At 34.3% G+C, this 21,075-nt stretch overlaps 2 protein-coding genes across 2 annotated transcripts; one reads left to right on the forward strand and one right to left on the reverse strand.

The window, feature by feature from the left end:
* Nucleotides 1–12,239: 12,239 nt before the first annotated feature.
* LOC124091135 (olfactory receptor 51A4-like) lies at nucleotides 12,240–13,190 on the forward strand. Its single transcript, XM_046442105.1, has one exon. The coding sequence runs from the start codon at nucleotides 12,240–12,242 to the stop codon at nucleotides 13,188–13,190; it is 951 nt and encodes a 316-aa protein (XP_046298061.1).
* A 3,759-nt stretch (nucleotides 13,191–16,949) lies between these two features.
* LOC124091136 (olfactory receptor 51E1-like) lies at nucleotides 16,950–17,894 on the reverse strand. The gene has a single exon (XM_046442106.1). It carries the CDS (start codon nucleotides 17,892–17,894, stop codon nucleotides 16,950–16,952), a length of 945 nt encoding a protein of 314 aa, XP_046298062.1.
* Nucleotides 17,895–21,075: the final 3,181 nt, after the last annotated feature.

Here is a 21,075-nt window from a genome sequence, read left to right on the forward strand (position 1 = left end):
TGAAGTAGGGATTGGAGCTTATCATGTGTCGATCTACACAGTAAGACATCTCCAAGCACTTGAAAAATGGAGACTCTCCAAGACAGTGATAAGCACAGAAAAGCTCCAAGTATTATTTTGGCCTCAGATACAAACAGTTAAGGACTAGATTTGCACTATATGTGGAGAGAAAGTTTCATTTGTGAAATAAATTGCCAGTAGTTTTCTTATCTTATAACAACATTGTCTCCGTTTGTATCTGGGTAAAGCTGCCCACATGAAATGATCTTGGAAGTATTTTCTTCTATAACATTTTTTTAGAAACATTTACTTGGCTTTCATTTTATTTTTTTTTCTCCTACATACTTGATTATATTCACCTTGTAAATCTAACTGGGTCTGGAAATGTTTTGTTAAAATGTTTCTAGTTGCAATTTTTCTTTCTTTAATAATTTATTTGGAAAATGAATTATAATGAGTCTTTGCTTTACATAATTTGTATTAATTTAATTTTTATATATTCAAACCATTTCTTATTTTTAATGGTCCCATTTTGCATATATTTATGTTTAACTGTCACTATACAAAATGAGTACTTATTTAGTATCAGTCTAGCTCAGAAGACAGTGTTCTTCATCTTCCCTCATGAATTACCTTCCTCCACTTATTCTCTTCCACCTACTCTGCTTCTTTCTCCCATTTATTTCTTCTACTTTGTGTTTGTATACTTCCTTTCTCTTCATTTTCCTTTTTACTCAAACTAGAATATTACTAGATAAAATGAAAGTAGTTAATAGAAAATGAAGTTGTTTTCTTTTTAAATAAATGAGTTGGCAAGCACATATACAGTAGGTAAATAAGTTAATGAATATTTTAAAGTTCTCTCTGTGCATAGCACTATGCTAGACAAGGAAACAAATATAAGCCATAAATATAATTTTTCGAATTTAACTCATTCTCTTTTGTGGACCCATAGCTTGGACATAAATAACCACCTGTTAAAACATATCAGGATAAGAATTATGGGAGATATTCAATCACATGTCTCTATCAACATAAAGTAAATGGTATCTTTAGGAGGACAGGGCAAATATACATGAAGCTATAGTCATTAAGTTGCTCAGCAGAAAAATGTTATGGTTTCAAAAGAAAGCTTGTTTTGGGGGAAAAAAGTAAAAAGCTTAAATCAGCAAAGTAAATCACCATAAATATCAAGCCATTTAGCATTTGAAGTCTTATATACTTGAGAAAATATGACTGGACATATAGATTGTGACCTTGAGGATTCAGAAATTTGAAGGCAAACTAAAAGCTTTGGTTTAGCTCACTATGCTAAGAGATATATTATTCAATAATATTTAATAATTTTCTAATATTTTTAAAATCTTAAGAAAAACATAATATGATCAAAAATTAAGCTTCATCTTTTCAAAGCAGTCTTTGCAAATATATGATATGCCTATTTTTTTCATTTATACTCCTAGACAATTCCTAATTACGTATTTTGTTTTTCTTCACTAATAAATTTTAAGTTTTATGATATCTATGAGCATATTTTCAGCATCTAGCATATTTTATTGAGAAATATCATTTAAAAGGCAGCAAGATTGATGTGAAAGAAGAAAAGCTAAATGGAGTTGCTTGATAGACCAGAGCAGAACCAGAATTGTGGCCTTAACAGTGAAAATGGGATAGCATAGAAGTGGATGTGAATCAATAAATACCTTAAATGAAGTATCCTGTGTCACAGGTGAATTAGGGATGAATAAAAGCAATGACATAACTTTCACAAATTGAGTTAAATAGTGATGCCACTAACCAACATAAGGAATAGAGTAAGAAATGTAGGATTCAAAGAAAGTAGAAGTCATTGTTTAGAAAAAATAAATTCATCATATGTCTTAAAATATAAAAGGAAATAAATCTGCTAAATTGTATCAAACCTGCATAGTGCACTGAAAAGGACTGGACCAGCTTAAGTCTGTCTGAGTGACAGCCTCAGCTCTGTCATCAACCACCTGTGATGTTGATTGATGGATGTCATCACTCTGAACACTATCCATTCAGGCTGGAGCAGAACTAACTTGTCTCTACATTCTTTCCCACATACAAACATCTAAAATTCCATCATGGATCTGGAGCTCACAGCGGGGAAAAAAAGTGGATAGAATATTGAATTGTATTTTTTAGTTATACTATATAACATTCTCTTAGGTTCAAAAAGAAAGAAGAAAAATGAGTCACATATGGACATTAAATATCTTCTTTAATAGCTGTATATATAGCACATAGACTAGTTGATAACAGTGTTAGCTCTTGATAATAAGCTGGACTGTTTAATTCAAAGGACCCATGTTACTCAACTTGTTAAACTAACTTTCAAGAAGATTCTATGAGCTGTGTTCTGTGTTAACCATTTTATATAATTTAATCTTAATGAACTACTACTTAGTTAAAATAAGAATCCAACTACATGGTTACTGATATGACTTTCATTTCATGCATTATAAAATTATAGCATGAACAGGTTAGGGTCACAGAGCCCAATGTCACAGAGCTAAGCAGAGATTCAAACTCAGATTTCAGATTCTAATGCACTGCTTCATTTATCATTCACAAGCAATCCCTTCTTCAAAATTCTTCTCTTCTGTTTTCCTTGACCCTATTAAACTATTGTCTTCCTACTATGTTATTCACAGTTCTGAGTCTTTTGAGCCTTTTTCCAGGGCTATTATTCTTACTTCCATTATATTCTTTTTCCTCCCTTCCATTTTCTTTCCCTCCTTCTCCTCTTCCTTCTTATTCAATTTTACTTCCCAATTGTTATGTGAAAATAGATGTGAATTAATATATTGAATCTTCTGTTATGGGCCAGGCTATATGGGCAATGACCAAACAGACTCCATTTACCCTAAGTCTCCATATCATGTAAGAAATGCTTTTCCCATGGGAAAGCCCCGCCTCTTTACCCATTAATAGTTACCTAGCATAGCATAACTTGGCAACACAAAATAGCAATTTTTATTCAATGTAAAGTTGTTCTCTTTGCTATCCATTTTTCTTGAACAATGCACCTTGTCAGAGATTGATTGTCTGGACATTAGTAACAATTCTCTAACTTGTACTCAACTAGGGTCATTTTGACCCACTTCCCTTCTGCTTGCTTGCTGCTGTGCCAACCTGAAAAGTCCTATGGGAAATATCAATGTACCCATTGCCTTGTCTCGCTAACTGCCCAGTCCAGCTTCTCTACCTGCTTGCTTACAGCTACATCAACCCTGGTGTAGTTTTTGCCTTTAAATATCCTGAAATTCTCAAGCTTGGGGCTATTCCTTGCAGAGACAGTTATGGGTCCTTTTGGGGAGCAGTGGCTGGCTGGTTAACTAAATAAAGACTTTTCAATTTGGACAAAATTGGGACTTGGTGTGTTTTCTGAGTGACTTGCCCCACAACACTTCATCAATATTGACTTTAATTTTAAGAAATAGTGAAGGGAAAGTCTTATTACATTGAGAAGTGTTGGTTGTGTGACTGCTGAAAACTTCAGTGGATAGGAGATTGTTGAGAAGATTGGCACTGATGTAAGGAACATGGTAACTGGGAGGATCAAAAGGTATTGGCATGTTTTCTTTTCAGTGCATAGGAAATTACTACATTGTGTTGATTTTTCTTAAGAGTGTGGTATGAAGAAAACTTGGAAGCAAGGAGGTAAATGGATAACTTTTGGAATTAAGCTTCCATCATGATAAAAGATCATTCAATGTGGTTATTATTTTGTTACTCTGTTTCTTCCTTTGAGCCAAAATGGAGTCTGAAAATGAATTTAAAAGTTACTTTTTAATGCCAAGGGCTGTTACCTTTATCAACTAGATTATCTGCTAGAGATACGTTAAAATGTATGCACTGGAAAATTTTTTATGTCTCACATTTGACTCAAATCTGTATAATACAATAAAAGTAAATGCCTATTAAAGAGTACCAAAGTTCATTCATTCAAGAAAGAAAGAAAGAAAGAGAGAGAGAGAGGGCTGGGAATGAAATATAGTTTGAAGTTTAGTGGTAGAATATTTGCCTAGCATATAAGGACCCTGGTTAAAATCCCAGTACCAGAGGAAGAGAGAGAAAGAGGAGAGAGAGATATGGAAGAAATACCAATGAGGAAAAAAAAGTATGTGAAGTACAAAGTAAGGATGAACAAACTATTGTGACTTGTGAGGGCTTTTCTTTTGTTTTCCTTGATCCTATTAAAGATGAGATGAGATAGAAGAAATTTCTAGAAGAGACCTAAGGGGACCCTGTGAGACAGAGAACCTGCATATGTTGAACTAAGGATAAACTGATTTTTCAAGAGGAAAGTTCAGTTTTCTGAGGTCAAGAAATAGTGAAACAGAAATAGAAATAGGAGGGGCACAGTTATCCAGCAATTAAAGGAGCATTCTGAGTAGATGCAAAAGGTATTCCCTAAGTTGAAAGCAATGCCAAAGAACCAAGAAAGAACAGGTTTGGTCCAACTAATTTTCTCCTCTTTATCTAATTCTCATCAGGTAACTTTCTGTTCCTGTTTTTGCCAAACTTTCTTTTCTCTGATTTCTCTGATTTGCAGTCACATTTCCCCACTCATCATCTTCTCTATTGCTCACTCTGAATTATCTTTCCTCTCCAAAGTACTGACTACACTGATTTTAAATGAATGTATATTAATATATCAAAATCAACCCTAGAGAAAAACAGAAATGACCACAGAAACTAGCTTAGATATCTACTAGACCAACATTCATAAAATAACCAGAAATGGCATAGTCCCCAATGTGGGATTTCTTTCTCACCTTCAGTTGTTCACCTCTGATCTAGGAATCATCCATACCTTCCATATCTTCTTCTAATTCATATGATTTCTCCTTTATCTCTAATAATCAATATTTATCTCACTAAAGTAACAGCCTGCTACAACTTTGGGATTATACTAAATCCACAACACTGGCAGAGGAAGCCATAAATAATTGGGAATAACCAAATTGAGAAACTGATAATCCTCATGCAGTCTATTGTCCACATGCTTTTTACTTACCAAGACTAAAATTTTCACTTAATACTCTTCTTTGGCATTTCCTTTTTAATCCTATTTATATTTCTCATAAATTTGCCTTTTTTTAAAGAGAGAGAGAGAGAGAGAGAGAGAGAGAGAGAGAGAGAGAGAGAATTTCTAATATTCATCCTTTAGTCCTCGGCAGACACAACATCTTTGTTTGTATGTGGTGCTGAGGATGGAACCCAGGCGGCACGCATGCCAGGCAAGCGCGCTACCACTTGAGCCACATCCTCAGCCCCTAACCTTGCCTTTTAATTATGAGAAACTGACTTCCACTTCCATCACACACCTGTTCCTATTTCTGTTTTGAATAAAGGGAGGCAAACTCCTTTCTGCACTAATTTTTCATAGACATCTTTAATTAGAAAGCTGAAAGTAATAAAAGAAACCAATCAGGAGCCCATGAAGCACAATCTAACAGAATATCAGGAATCTCTCTTCACTTTAAGGAAGTCTAAACTGTGATTGATAGTGATCGGAACAGCAAACCCCAAGTTCTTGTCCTGTTTATTATCAGTTTGTAAATGCTCATCTTTCACATTCTAGTATAATTTTTCCTTATGGAGACTGGCTGTTATCAAAGTTAAAACTACACTTAAATGAAACCTCCATTAGCTTAAAGGAATATGCACTAGTTGGGTAATCAGAAATGACCATCAATAACAAATATCAATTCAACAGCATGGAATAGGACTCCATCCCAGCCTTGGATCAGCTGAACCCACTGCCAGGGGCAGTTTCTGTAACAGGGGGAGGCATGGCAGGGAAAACATCACAGTCCCTTTCCTCTGAATCAGGAGTTTGCTTAATCTGAAACCTGAGGGCCATGGGATTGAGTTTCTGCAGGATGCTTTGCCTCTGCATAGTCTAGGACACATCCTATAGATTTATTTAAAAGCAAACTACTGAAAGAAGAATTTTGCATCTAACTCAATTGTTCTTTGCAGGCCAATGTATATTCTTTGGAGATAAAAGCTTTTAAGGTTACAGGAGCATTTGAGCAGAATTTAAGATTAGAAATCATTTGACTGAGAGAGACAGTTTTCAATGTATGGGATGGGTGCTTGTACCACTTTATCCACATCTCTTACTTCAGTTGCCCCTCTAATAATTCAATCAGCTGAGGTTTTCATCATATTGGTGGTTTTTCTCTTTGTAGTATAATGGTGTGGATTTGTTTCCCAGGGAATGTGATGAGAGATGATGCTTAGAACAAAGAAGTATTCAATGCCAGCCTGGAAGGAGTGTGGAGATGAGAAGTATGAGAGCCTCAAACAGAGATGTAACAGCTGCATCGTCATAGCCAGGCCTTAACTGAGATTTTTAGTAGCCTTAGTAAAGCTACCCTGAACCAAAGTAGGGGGTGAGTCAACATCATCAATGTATTCATTTTTATACTTGGCAGGAGATATATGCTAAAGAAAATTTGGCAATGGGTGTATCTCATGATCCACAGAAATGTTAAGCAATAAAGATAGTGCTCTGTGACAGTTCTTCCTTTCAGTGTCTCAAAATTTTTAGATGAAAAACGTGTCAACACATAGCGGCTTAACATTGACTCAATTGAATATATTGTTTTGGCTCTTGTAGAAGGACTAACCAGGGCCTACTAGTCACTCCAAGGCCTGGGCAGTGACAGACAAGCACACTTATTTATAGTTTTCATTGAGCCAAAGTAGGTAATGGTGGTCTGTGAATCAGGCTCAGCTCTGATTCTGACTTATGATCTATGTCCTGGGCACCAATCTTTGTACACCTTGCCCATCATCCCCCTTTCCCTAACCTTTCACCCCTTGAATATTCTTAACCTTTGTTCTGAAGGTCCATTTAATTTTGTAGGAGACAATATTACTTTAAAAGCATAAGCAGAGAACACTTAGTCTAGGACTAATCACTTCCCATTAAAGGACTGTTTTTCCATGTACTCTACTCAGTTCCCTAAGAATTATGAGGCATTCCAGTATGCTTGGGAAAAGGTACTTATTCAGGCCATGTTGATCACTGGGCTTATTTCCTTTTATACTTTGGGATGTCAGAGGGGGCTTTGTTTGTTTGTTTTTGTTTTGACCCCAGATACTTTTCTCACATGCATGCAACCATGAATGACTGGGTGCATTTCTACAGATCCCTTTGTCTGTGAAGCTCTCTCTCACCCACTCCTATGAACTCAATACTTTGGTTCCCTTCATTCCTCAGCAATGAATTGTCATCTCTGTGGGTTTATAGGCTCTGTCTAGGTTCCCCCTTTATTTACCTTGACCTAAAAACTCAAAGCAGGGAGATGCAGTGATTATAACTCTTAGCATGTTTGCTTCCCTATTTCTAAGAGATTATAGTACTTTGTTGCCAGATATTCATTATTTTGAAAACAGTTTCTTCATTTATTCATTATTTATATACTTTTACTGTTTCAGGTGGAAGATATACAACCCTTCTCCATTGACTAAAACTGGAAGTCCCCATTTATTCCTTATTCATTAATCAAACATTGATTCCCGTTTATATACCAGACTGTCTTAGGCATTTGGGATAACATAGGAAATAAATCATAAAACTTTGAAAATAATGGGAAAAATTACAATAGGAAATATATAATAAATCTTGAAAAGTGCATTTGTGGGGTTGGGGGATTTCAACCAACAGCCTGATAAGGAAAAAAGAACAGAAAAATAAAACATTTAATGAAACCACACTCATTCAGACTAACTGGACCTATGTTCATCAAAAAATGTACAGCATTGCAATATTTTAAAACTGTATAATAATGATAGTGGGCACTTATAACAGCAGGTTAAAAAAGAGACTATTTCTAATTCTCAACTTCACAGAAAGAAAGTTAAGAATCACAGTTCAAAATTATTTACCTCACAAATGGCCCAAAACCTGGACATTAATGAATCATTTATCAGGAGCAATTATTTGTAAAGCAGAACTCATCACATGTTTGTGATGGACAGTAGAGGAACAAGGGGTCTCATGCTTGAATTATGATAAATGGTAAGAGCTCTGTAGTATTGAGAGAAGAAACTTTAGCATGGCTTGTCTCTAAGTAATTTGTTTTTGTGGCATCTCATTTGTGTCACATTAAAACCACAATCTCAAGGGAATATTTAAAAAATATCCCTCTGGCACCTTCCATCTGTAATTCTCTACTGATTATAATCACTTAAGTGTCAGACAGACACCTCTATCAAAGGTTTTTAGCAACTCCTAACAATGCACCTTTTCATCACCTGAGCCAAAGAGGGTGCGACTGAAAGAGAACTGTGCTGCTGAACTCATTTACCAACTTGTGCTGAGGCTTCTGGTTTCATGGTGAGGAGACCACGCAGTGTGTTCACTAAACAACAAGGATAGGGCACTGCCTTTATGAGTTGCCCAACTGAAGGTTTCCTTCTTTTTCAATGAAGAGTCATGGAAGATCACCATGGAAGAGAGTTTGGAAAAGGGGAAAATAGAGTCTTCATTGATAAACCAAGAATAAAGCTAGAGGAGCTAAGGTTTAGCTGATGGGGAACCCTAGTGCACAAGTAAAAGAAAATGTGCTGTTTGGGCCTGCTGAGAGATTGGAAAAACATAATTAAAAAGGATTTAAACTCAGTGGAGTAGGAGAAGGAGATTGAGGGGGAAGGAGGAAGAATAGGAAAGTGAGGCACTGTGCAATGAAGTTTACCAAATTATGCTATGTATATTCATGAATATACCACAGGGAATCCCACTGTTGTGTATATCCACAAAGCATGAATTTAAAAAATAAATAAAGATAAAGAAGATCATTACAGGATTGAAAGTGGAACAGGAGAGGGAGGAAGGAGGAAAAGTAGAAGTACTGGGATTGAAGTGGAAAAAAGTATATTCTGTACATTTGTGAATATGGCAAAATGAACCCCCATTACTAAGTATAACATTAATATACAAATTTACAAAAACATTTAAAAAGTATTTTAGGGGAGGTTAGAAATGGGAGGTACTAGTTAGCTAAATGTCTTTGGATCTCCAAGTATAGTGGGAAGAATATCTTTTCGACTAGAATGGATAACCTACCCAAAAGGTCCATGGAAATCTGGGCAAAGATAGCTTGCAATTGAGTAAGTTGACAAATTCTAGAACATTCTCTATCATATTATAAACATCTCTTCTTCTACTTTCAGGTTTAGTGACATATGTTGTTCAGTTCTAAATACTCCTAGAGAAAGTATGGCCTTGAAATCTTTTTATACATCAGAGTTTAAAATGGATCTTTGATTACTGGTGAGTTTTATGTCTCACCATATTTATGAAGAATATGCTACAGTAACACCCTCTAAACTATTGATTTATTTGTTGAAACAAAATCTACTATGGGCCTCATATGTCCAAGCAGATCTGGAAAATCCTAATTGATCTTTGACATCTACAATCACAATTTCAAAGATATTTAAAGTCCCATTGGTTAAGGGAAACTCACTTAGGTAACAGGCAGAAGATAATATGTAATAAGTGTCAAATAGAGGAATGAAGTAGTGCTTTCAGTAAGAATTTAATGGGAGGAGGGATTCTTGTGATATGAAATAATCACAGGACTATATCAATAGAATGTTGAATATATACTGATCTTTAATCTTTTGATTTAATAGCTGTCATGTTTAGATAAGTCCTGGTTACATTTGAGTATGTGATGAACTGGTGCACAAAAATTCTGATATGAAAATGAGTAAGTCATAGGCAACCCATTTGGGTTAAAAAATAAAATTGGTAGAAACAAAAGGTATACCCAGTGAAGAGAGCCAGGGATGTAGATATAAGAAGTATAAAAATGAACTAGGAAGTGATAAGAACCAAGTGCATCCTTGAGTTTTACTCTAGTGTTTGCAAGATGTTGATAATGGGCTTGATGCTGGCTGTGTAAGCAGTGCCTGAATCAGTGCGAAGAACAGAGGGAAAAATGAGTATAAAAACAGTGAGTGAGGTTCAATGTGTTCTGGAGGAGATAAGCAAAAGGAGAACTGACTATATGTGTATATAAGAATACTTGTATAAAGGCATGAAATGGCATGAACATACTTTGTATGTAGAGTATGTTCAGTATGTTAAAAAATTGTATTTCTATATGTGCAATAAGAATTGTAATGCATTCTGCTGTTGTGTATTTAAAAAATGAAATCAATAAAACTAAAAAAAAGAATTTGTAGTATGTGTATCTGTGCATATTTAAGATGGGTGAGGTGATTTGGTAGGTGAGAATTTCATGTTTACAGGAAAGTTCTTCTCTTAACGTGCTGAGAAACAGTGTGATAAGTTGGGCAGTATTTGCAGTGTGTATGGACACTCCAGTCTACTGTGCATTATGACTTTTTTCTCAGTAAGCTAAGTGACTCTGATACTCTGTGTGTCCAGATGGTAGAGTTGTATTAGGCTTATTTGTCCTCAGTATTCTAAGTTGCTAAAAATATAGTCATAGCATGAAAGCATGCAGTATGGCATGGCAGGCAGGCAGTGCTGAGAATGTCTGCATAGAGATTGATCAGATAAAACATAGGTCTACACATCCGTGAATGGAAATCAGCAAATAGTAAATAGTGGCATTTGCTCTTCAAAGATATATTTACATGTAAAATATTTTTTTTTAATTTACATAGTTCTAAAATGGTTCAAAATTTTGCATTTTGGCTGAGAGGAAAAGAAAATGGACTAGTTTCTTGCCAGAATCTTTTGTGCTTATAGCCCTTTTTCTGAGGGGAAAAAAGGTTCATTAACTTCTGTTTAACTTTTGTTCTGGTACTTCTGGACTTTTTGTCATATTTTTAGTTGATATTAATTCTTCAAAAGGCATTGGTTTCGGATTCATGCTCCTCTTGTTAAGGGATTATATTGGTTAGGTACTTTCCTTCTTACCCCTTTCTCCATATTAAAATCTAGTTCCATCAGTATTTACTGTTTCTGTATAGAAAATTGCAATTTTAAAGTATTTAAATCTAAATGTATTTAACCAAACTTAAGTAGTATCTTTTCTCTCTTCTTTGTGGTATAAAAACATAAAATAATACCATTTCTTCCAATTATGCTACCTTAAGACATTTATTAAGATATTGGTATTTGTTGGTTTCTAATACATTGCCTTTGTATTTTGGAAAAGAGATATTTCAAATGTTTTCAAGAAATTGTTGTTGTTTGATACTATTTTAGCATCAGCTGAGAAATTATAATGCCCACTTTAATAATTTCATCATTGTTATATATTGATGAAGATGAAGCTGGAGAATATCATGCTAACTGAAATAAGCCAGTCCCAAAAAAACCCAAAGGCCAGATGTTTTTTCTGATATGTGGGTGTTAATTCACAATTGGGCAAGAGGGCTGGGTAAGAATAGAGTTACTTTATTTTAGGTGGAGGGGAGAAGGTATGAGTATAGGAAGGATTATAGAATGAATGAGACATTATTACCCTATATATACCTATATAACTATAAGACCTGTGGGATTCTATATCATGTACAACCAGAAGAATGAGAAATTATACTCAATTATATATGTTGTACCAAAGTGCATTCTATTGTCATAACTAATTAAAACAAATTAAAAACATAAAAACAACAAAAATAACAGAGAACCCAGAAATTCATTGTTATAGTGAAACATATTGCTTAAAATTTTTAAAAGTGAATTGGAGTTTATGTGAGTTATTGAAATACCTGTTGTCTATTTTTACAGGAAGAAATATCAAGAAAACCACACATATTTCCAGATGCCTGAGTGTTCACAGGTATGATATTAATGGAGGAGAAGTATTACAATGTCTTTAAGAGATTTTTCAAGATGACTAAAAATAAGAGTAGACACAAATATAATTAAATAATACCAAGAAGGAAAGACATGAGAGAGTGATTTTTTTTCTAAGAATTGTGATAATAAATAATGTTCTCAAGTTTCATTTTCACTTGATCAATGTTTGAATGTTCTAGATCAAAGGAATTAAAATAGTCTTATATTTTCATAGCAGTTATTCATTGATCTAACTGCAAATAGTCATTCAGATAGGTTTGAAAACTTTCTAAGGATTAATTCCTTAAGGTAAACATATCTAGGATTAATACTGCCCTGGAGGAGTCAGATGAGTTATCTCTTCCTATCTTAAAATTTATGATTTTTTTTTCTTGCAACAGGAACATTTGAAAACTGCTCTGGGCACGATATGGAGCTTACAAACAAGAGTTGGTTTCAGCCACCTACTTTCCTTCTAACAGGCATTCCTGGACTGGAGTTTGTACAAATATGGATCTCTATTCCAGTGGGCTTCATGTACCTAGTTGCCCTCCTAGGAAACTGCACCATCCTCTTCGTTATCAAAACCACCTCCATCCTTCATGAGCCTCAGTACATTTTCCTGTCTATGCTGGCAGCTACATATGTGGGTCTGTCTTTATCAACTCTACCTACAGTACTCAAGTTCTTCCTCCTGAATCACAGGGAGATTGAGTTCCATTCTTGCCTGGCACAGATGTTCTTCATTCATACCTTCTCCTCCATGGAGTCAGCCATCCTGCTGGCCATGGCTTTTGACCGATTTGTAGCTATCTGTGACCCGCTGCACTATACTGTGGTTTTAACTCCTCCTAGAATTATAGGAATAGGGCTCATAGCTGTGTTTCGGGGTGTGCTGTTGATGGTGCCTTTGCCAATCTTGCTGAAGCGATTGCCTTTCTGCAAAGGTGTCATTCTGTCCCATTGTTACTGCTACCATCCTGATGTGATGAAGCTGGCCTGTGGCTCTGTGAGAGTCAACATTGTCTACGGACTGTCTCTAGTCCTCTGCTCCTTTGCAATTGACTCTATATTCATTGTCATTTCATACATCTTGATTTTGAAAACAGTGCTGGGTGTTACCTCAGGAGATGGTCAACTTAAGGCACTTAATACTTGTGTTTCTCACATCTTCACTGTCTTTATCTTTTATGTGCCCCTCATTGTGTTGGCCTTAATTCACAGGTTTGGTACGTTCACATCTCCTCTTCTCCATGTCACCATGGCCAATCTCTTCCTCTTTCTGACTCCTGTCCTTAATCCCTTGGTTTATAGCCTAAAAACCAAACAGATAAGGTTAGCAATGCACAAGATACTCAAGAGCAAGGCAAACTTTATGTAGTCCCATATGGCCTTAGTCAAAGAGACACCCTGACCTTCTCTGCCCTTTGATCTATCTGCTTCTCTAGGGAATATGTCATCACTTCAAGATATGGTTTTACAAGAACTGATATATTTTCTTGTCTGCCAAGATGGTGGTGTCTTGTTTATTGTCTAAGAAGAAAATTACCACATTGTGAAATGGGAGTATTTGTAAACATCAGTGTGTGATATGTGTATTTCTGTTTTGTTTTCTCTTTTAAAGAAACACATGAAATGGTGTACCTTGAAAGTCTGTTGAAACTGAGCAGTTAATGACCATCTTATGGAAAATAGCAATGAAACCAGAACTAGGCAGCAAAAAAAAAAAAAAAAAAAAACATTAACTTGTTTTTATAAATTTCAAATTACTCTTCCAAGGAATCATCCATTAGCATAAGTGAAAAATTTGAAAATTAGGGGAGGTAAAAATATTTTTGTATTGTTAACTAGAAATGATAAATTTAAAGTTGATGAAAGTTTATCTAACATTTAATGTGTCAATGGATAAACAATAAGGGGATCTATTTGACTTTTTGAAAGTGTAAAATTATATCAATATTAAAACTTAATACAAATGTCAAAGAACAATTTTAAAAAATGCAAAACACCAGCTTTTAGGTTACTCTTCCAGGACAACACATCTATATTTACTTAGCATAGTCAGGCCAGGTCTTTTTCATTTGATGGGCAGGGAATAAACTTTAGGAGACAAGAGTTCATTGTTTGAAAAACACTAAATGTACGTCTGAGGATAAATTCAGAGGAGACAAGAGTATCTGACATGGTATGGAGAGAAAAATGGTCATCTGAGAAGAAGAGACTGTGTATATAAGAAACCACCCTGTCTTCTCACTTGGAGTATTATTCTGATTGAACCAATATTCTCAGAAAAGGTAGTGCTTTGTGTTTTCCCTGTTTCCCTCATTTTTAGAATGTAAATTCCACAAGGGTGAGTAAACTTCTTCTGTTGTTCAAAAATGTATTCCAGGTACCTATATGAAGCCCTGGAAAATAACAGGTGGAAACAAGTTTCCTGAACATGATGAATTCCTTTGTGTCTGCTGAACTGCTAGACTGTCTCCTTTCCTCCCCCCACCCATCTTCTTCATTTCCATAATTCTTTTAAACTAATTGATATGTTTCTTATTTGCTGAGATCTGGGAATATGAAGATAATGCAGAAAATTGCTTTAGTTTTGAATAGAGTCTATGCGGAAAGGCAAAGAGTACATAATGGATATACAGTGTCCATCATAAAGGTAAGGTCAGATCACTGTGAGATGTATTAACCAGGCTGTAAGAGTCAGAGACTAAAATGAGGAAATGAAAAAAGTAAAAACTAACAGCTCTTAGTCAGGGGAAAGTAGATTGAATATATTAGGCAAAATTAGAAGTATATGCAAAGGTATGGGAGTAGGACAGAGGACTATACCTAAAGGAGATACAGGTAATAGAGTACAACTACTGAAGACAGTTTGCAGGAAAGGAAGGGTGGCAAAGGATAATAGCAAGCGGTGGTTAAAAGAGCTTTAGTCAGTGTTTTACATTTATTTATTTAATTGATTAATTGGTATTAACATATATTAATTATATTAAGTTAGTATTCTATTAGCCAATTTCAATATTTTTTGCAGGATGTTGAAATGTTCTTCTTGGGTTGGGTTAATGTCTACCACCTTGATACTATTTTCACAATAGTCAAGGTCACTCTGATGATATATTAAGACATTATTTCATATATATTATTTAGCATTTTATCTATTATTAGATTTTTCTTTTTGGAAGTCTCTTGAATATTTAATTTTATTATTTCTTCTATTGTATTTTAATCTTTCTCCATCTCCCAACCCCTTACACACACACTGAGAATACAGGGGGAAACCAACCAAAAGGATTTTTCCTATTCTCATAGCTACTCAATATAGCACAGAATGCTTCTAAAACCAAGCAAACAATTCTCCAGTGGATACTAGTTGGATATATGTTAATTTGATTCAATTCTGACACCATCTGTCAAGAGATAGCATCAGATACCAATGAGCAAGGGCTCAGTCTCACAAGACCACAGCACTCAGGATCATTGGGTCAACGATGAAATTTCATTAACAAAATGTTGGTTGAAGAACTGGGTAGTGTAGTGATTCATGCCTATAATTTCAACAATTTGGGAAGCTTGAAGCAGGGTAGTACCTTAACAAGATACTATCTCAAAAATAAACATAATAATTAAAATAAAAGAGCTAGTGACATAGTTCAGTGGTAGAGTTCCCTTGGGTACAATTTCCAGTTCTGAGATATATATATATATATATATATATATATATATATATATATATATATATATATATATATGTATTTTTTTTCTTTTTAGAACTTACAAGAGGATCTCCAATGATGAACATTTTTTCCTTAATAAAGAATGTGAAGTGTATATAAGGCTAAACAATACAAAAATATAAAAAGAATCTGAACTAGCATGCATTGTTCAGAGAACTAAAGATTTTTTAGTAAGAATGGGGTGTGAAAGAAAATGGGAAAAGGTCAGATCATGGACAGCCTCCCATATAATAAGCATTAAGTTAAATTTGTCATAACAGACAAAAAATTCAATTGCAAAAACTCAAAGATTCAACATGATCATATTTGTTTTGCAGTTTAGGGAGCAAAGTAAGCAATTGTTTGAGAATGAGTTAATGTTAAGTGGGAAAATTCAGAAATTAAAATAGATAAAGAAGGAAACATTAAACTAGTGAAGTGAAACATTGAACTAGTGAAGAAAATATAGAATGTAAATGAGTGGACACATTTAAGATATATTTAGGAGACATAGTGAGTGAAAGGTGAAGAAATGTAGGAGGTACATAGAGATAATAAGATTCTTTTCACTATAGCAACATAGACATTCTAATCATAATTTACATACAATAGGAATTTAATAAAAGGAAGAATTTGGAGCAGAATTTCAATAATTTAATTTTGACTGAGTGCTCACACCTATATGAAGATCATAAATTAGTAAAAATTTCCTCAGTGATAATATAGAATATGTTCCATGTCTGTGGAGAAAATAAAAAGCAGTAAACATAGTAACAATGGTACAATCTGTAGGAAACTTGGATAAACAACTTTTTTAAAAAATATGGATTTTCATATCTTAGTGGAGGAGTTGGAAAGAATTTTATTGTATTTGACTCAAATCTTGGATAAACAAACAGAGTAATACACAAAATTATTTATACATTTTCTACTATGATCCAGGTACCTGTAATTTGATATAGTCAAAATAATATGGAAGAATTTAGAAAATATAATAAAACATATGGAAAGAAAATAAAATGGAAAGTTAGAATATATGGTTGGAGATTTGCTAAACTCTCTGGTCTTCTCGAAAAATTGTTGAATTATAAACTTTCTTAGGAAATATGGAAAAACATTAGAACTATCTATGACAAGGAGCTGCATGAATAATCTAGCCAAGTATTTCTCATTTGTTTCAACTTTGTTCACAAAATATCTCAAAACACATGTTAAGGAATGTGGGAGCAAAGACAATATTATGAATACATAAATGTATAATCTTTATTCATAAACTGTAATTTAGAAGATTTTTATCATCATATTCATATTTATACCCACATCCTATATGTAAAATTACAGCAAGAATATTCAATTTTTAAATAATTATAAAATTGAAAGTTCTATTTTCCCTCATTTAAATCATATTTAACTTTTCTAATTCTTCATGCTTGCTGGACCTTGAAAGATTTTCTCAGAGCAGCACGTATCTGTTTGGTCTTCAGACTATACACAATTGGGTTGAGCATTGGGGGCATAAAGAGGTAAATATTTCCCAGGACTGCATGTGCCAATGGAGAACTTTTGTGGTGGATTCGATGCATTACAGTTATTGCCAGGAGAGGTCCATAATAAATAAACACAATAAAGATATGAGACAAGCATGTATTGAGTGCCTTCATCTGTCCTTCTCTGGAAGCAATACCCAGCACTGCTTGGAATATCAGAACATAAGAAAGGGCTATGAGGAGAAAATCAATCCCAAAAGAAAAGATGACCAAAATCAGACCATAGAAAATATTGATTTTGACTTGACCACAAGCTAGCTTCATGACATTTGGATGGAGACAATAGGAATAGGAGAGCATCTGGCCCTTGCAGAAAGGCAGCCTCTTTAGCAGGATGGGCAATGGAGTCATGAGTGCTACACCCCTCAGAAAGGCTGCCAGTCCCATTTTGGTGACTCGTGAGTTGGTGAGTATGGTGGTATATTGCAGGGGGTGACTGATGGCCACAAAGCGGTCAAAAGCCATGGCCAACAGGATACCTGAGCCCATGGAAGAGGATGTATGAATAAAGAAGAGTTGAGTGAGGCAACTATCAAATGCAATTACATAGAGGCCAAGGATAAAGACCTTGAGCACAGACAAAAGGGTGGAGATAGAGAGGACAATATCGGCCCCAGCCAGCATGGACAAGAAATGGTACTGAGGCTCCTGTAGACTCCTCTCAGTCCTCACCAAGTATATTACTGTGCAGTTTCCTGCCATTGTAGTAATGTACATCAGGCTCAAGAGTGGTCCCAGCCATAGGCGGGCACCCACCAGCCCTCGGAGGCCAGTAAGAATAAAAAAAGAAGGATGAAATGTCGTGGTATTGAATTCAAACATGAAAACTGTGAGGAGCCCTGTTCAAAACAGTTTCCCAGAAATGGATCCTAAGGAAGAAAAAAAAAAGAAATGTCAAATTTAGGAGACTAGTAATTTGACTAAAAGAGCCTAGTGAATATTAAAGTTTAAGAATGAGACTGAATCAAGAGTGAAATGACATTAATAATTCTTATACTGAGGAATAAAAGTGATTTCCCTTCTGAAACTGCTGTGGGATCAGTTACTCTGTTTACTAAGAATCTCCACTCAGACCTATGCAAGTTAAACTTGAAATGAAAATGAGTAGAGTACCTACTACTATCTATTCTAAAGTCAGGTCCAGAAATTATGCAGTGGTAAAAGCAACTCTGTTGTAAAAACACAGGCTGCTTAAGACTCTCTTAGGAAAAGAAAGTGAAGAACAAGTGATCTTGAACAGCAGGCTAACCAGTGCTTCAGCAAGGTTATAGACACAATCTGTGCAACAGTGTTTCAGAGTCTCTCTCTCTCTCTCTCTCTCTCTCTCTCTCTCTCTCTCTCTCTCTCTCTCTCTCTCTCCCTCTCTTGCACTCTCTCTCTCTCTTTCACACACACACCCCCCCACACACACAAACACACAAATACACCCATACACAGTGTATGCATTGAGCTTTATCTCTGCTGAAACTTTCAGAAATTCTTTTCAATTCCCAAACTAACACAGAGAATTGACATTTTACATTGTGCTCCTATTTCTAAATAAGGACATATCCTCACTGTAATCTAAAGTAGCCCCTTTCTCAATTTAGTCAGTGCTGAACTATCACTTTGTTGATCATTTCACCTATAATTGCAATCTTTTTGCTATTTGTTTCCTCATATCTGTAATATAAGACATTCAAATTATTTGTGATAAAAAGTTATATGACAAAATATTTCTCCTTTGAGCTGAATTCCCACTCTAATTACACACTAATTTTCTGTCATATATTAGTATACTTTAAACTTTAAATCTATATTTACATATATATCTGCACACATTAATATATAATATAGTTTAATCTTTCCATATTTATATCAAATTGTTATACATAAGATGGATAGATATACATATCATATGTGTGTCCCTTTATTATCCATAGTATGATCTTTACCTCTATGGTAACAATTTCATATAATTTTCAAACATACTCATATGTTTTATCTGAGTAAAGGGAGCTGAAAGGGAGCTCTAATAATTATTGTCACAGAATAAGAAGCTTAAATTCCTATTGGAGCAATTCTTAGTTGGGCCAACTAGGATGTGTATTCACCTGCTCTAACAGTCATCTCACCATTGGTTACTTAGATTCTTTGGGCTTTTGAAAGTAGTTGACCATCTCAATTATTTTGTCTGTGGAAACTTATCTTTCTTGACTTAAAAGATTACATTCTCTTGATATTTTTTCTTGTTTTAAACAATACTCCTTAGACATTTTTAAGGTGTCTCATTATCTGTGAGAGACTCTGTAATTAGTATTACTCTGTTGTCAATCGCTATGTTCCTCATATCAATTAAATTTTGATGTTAGTTGCTTTTAAATATATATCTTGTTTTTTTCCTCGTGTTACTTTCATGCATTTTGAATTTGACTTTTGTAAAACTAAAGTCACTTTCCATATACATAATTAGATGTCTGAACTGTCTCCATGATATAGCCTTATAATTATCTGTAACACAGTCCTGAGGAAATCATCATATCTGTCCTAGATTAATTAAATACATTACTACAGACACTCATATATTAATGATGAGAATACATTTCACTTGGTGGTCCTATAATTTCACTTTCTCTTCATCAAGTAATAAGTGACCAAACGTTCAAAAAATGGTATCATTTAACAATGCAATGATCCAAAACTGTCAACTTAGATAAATAAAAATTTATACCTCCAAATTCTAAAACACTAAAGAACATTTTAAATGACATGATAAAGAACCTCAAATAAATAAAATTATCTATACAAAAGTCTTCATTTTTCTTTAATCTCTTCCATATATATACTACATATGTATGTATTTATAAAGACAAAGATGTGTGTGTATATATATATATATATATATATATATATATATATATATATATACACACACACACACGTCTTTGTCTTTTATCCCTCCTAAATTCAAACAAACATACACTAAATGTTGAACAAAGAAGAGAGAGTACATTCATTGAAATACTAATTTTTACCATTTTTCTTGGGCAAAGGGAATGAAAGTTATGAGATAAAACTGATTTATAATGACCAGGCTCAAACATGCATAGGGAAAAGGTTTTAAGAGAGAAGACACCTGTTCCATAGAATCATAGAGATTTCCCAACTGGCATGATTGGTATGCACAAAGATTGGGGAAAGCAAAAGGAGAAAATAGAATCATAGATTTGGAGTATTTGAAATTTTGTTTACTAAGTTGACTTACCAAATTGTTTTCTAATTGACTTAGAAAAATAATATTCACCTTTATTTCTTCCCATATCCCCTCCCCAGTCTAGTTACTTAGAGATATGTAGAATAAAGATGAGGATGCTGAGGTGCCTTCCTTAAAGATATTGAAGAAACTACCCAGAAGAGATTGATAGCATTAGTGCTATATCACCTTTGAAGGCAAAGTAAAGGACTTACCACAATGACCTAAAGCCAATTTCTATCCAGTGCACTCTCATATCTACCATTGTCAAATAACTAAATTAAGAAGGAGACATGCCAAAATTAATAGTTAACTGAAATAAAACTAGTGGAAGAAATTTGTACAACCTTCTTACTAAGGTAACTAAAGTAAACACAGTGTTTCAATGGTAAATAAAAATAAATAATGAATCCAGGTGTGGTTGTACACACCTAGAATCCCAGCTACTTGGGATGCACAAAGATTGGGGAAAGAAAAAGGAGAAAATAGAATCATAGATTTGGAGTATTTGGGCAACTTATTGAAACCCTGTTTCAAAAAATAAAACTAAAAACATCTGGAGTAGCTCAGTGGTAGGTGCTTGTTCTGGGTTGAATCAAGACTGAAAGAAAAAGAAAAACAGATAATGAAGTTTTTAAAGTTACTAGAAGTATAGGAAAGCATAACATCTAACTCACAGGAAAAAAAATATATGTACTAGAAAAGAAACTTAAAACATAAATTAATATTCTCAGATATACTTAGATATATAATATTTAAAAATAATCCATT

The sequence above is a fragment of the Marmota monax genome, unplaced genomic scaffold (genome assembly GCF_021218885.2).
Source record: "Marmota monax isolate L192 unplaced genomic scaffold, Marmota_monax_Labrador192_F-V1.1 WCK01_AAM20220418_F8-fsc00068, whole genome shotgun sequence".
Lineage (NCBI taxonomy): Eukaryota > Metazoa > Chordata > Mammalia > Rodentia > Sciuridae > Marmota > Marmota monax.

Bases quoted from the DNA above. Each gene is read 5' to 3' on its own strand.
- LOC124091135 (XM_046442105.1), top strand. From the start codon at position 12,240: ATGGAGCTTACAAACAAGAGTTGGTTTCAGCCACCTACTTTCCTTCTA.
- LOC124091136 (XM_046442106.1), bottom strand. From the start codon at position 17,894: ATGTTTGAATTCAATACCACGACATTTCATCCTTCTTTTTTTATTCTT.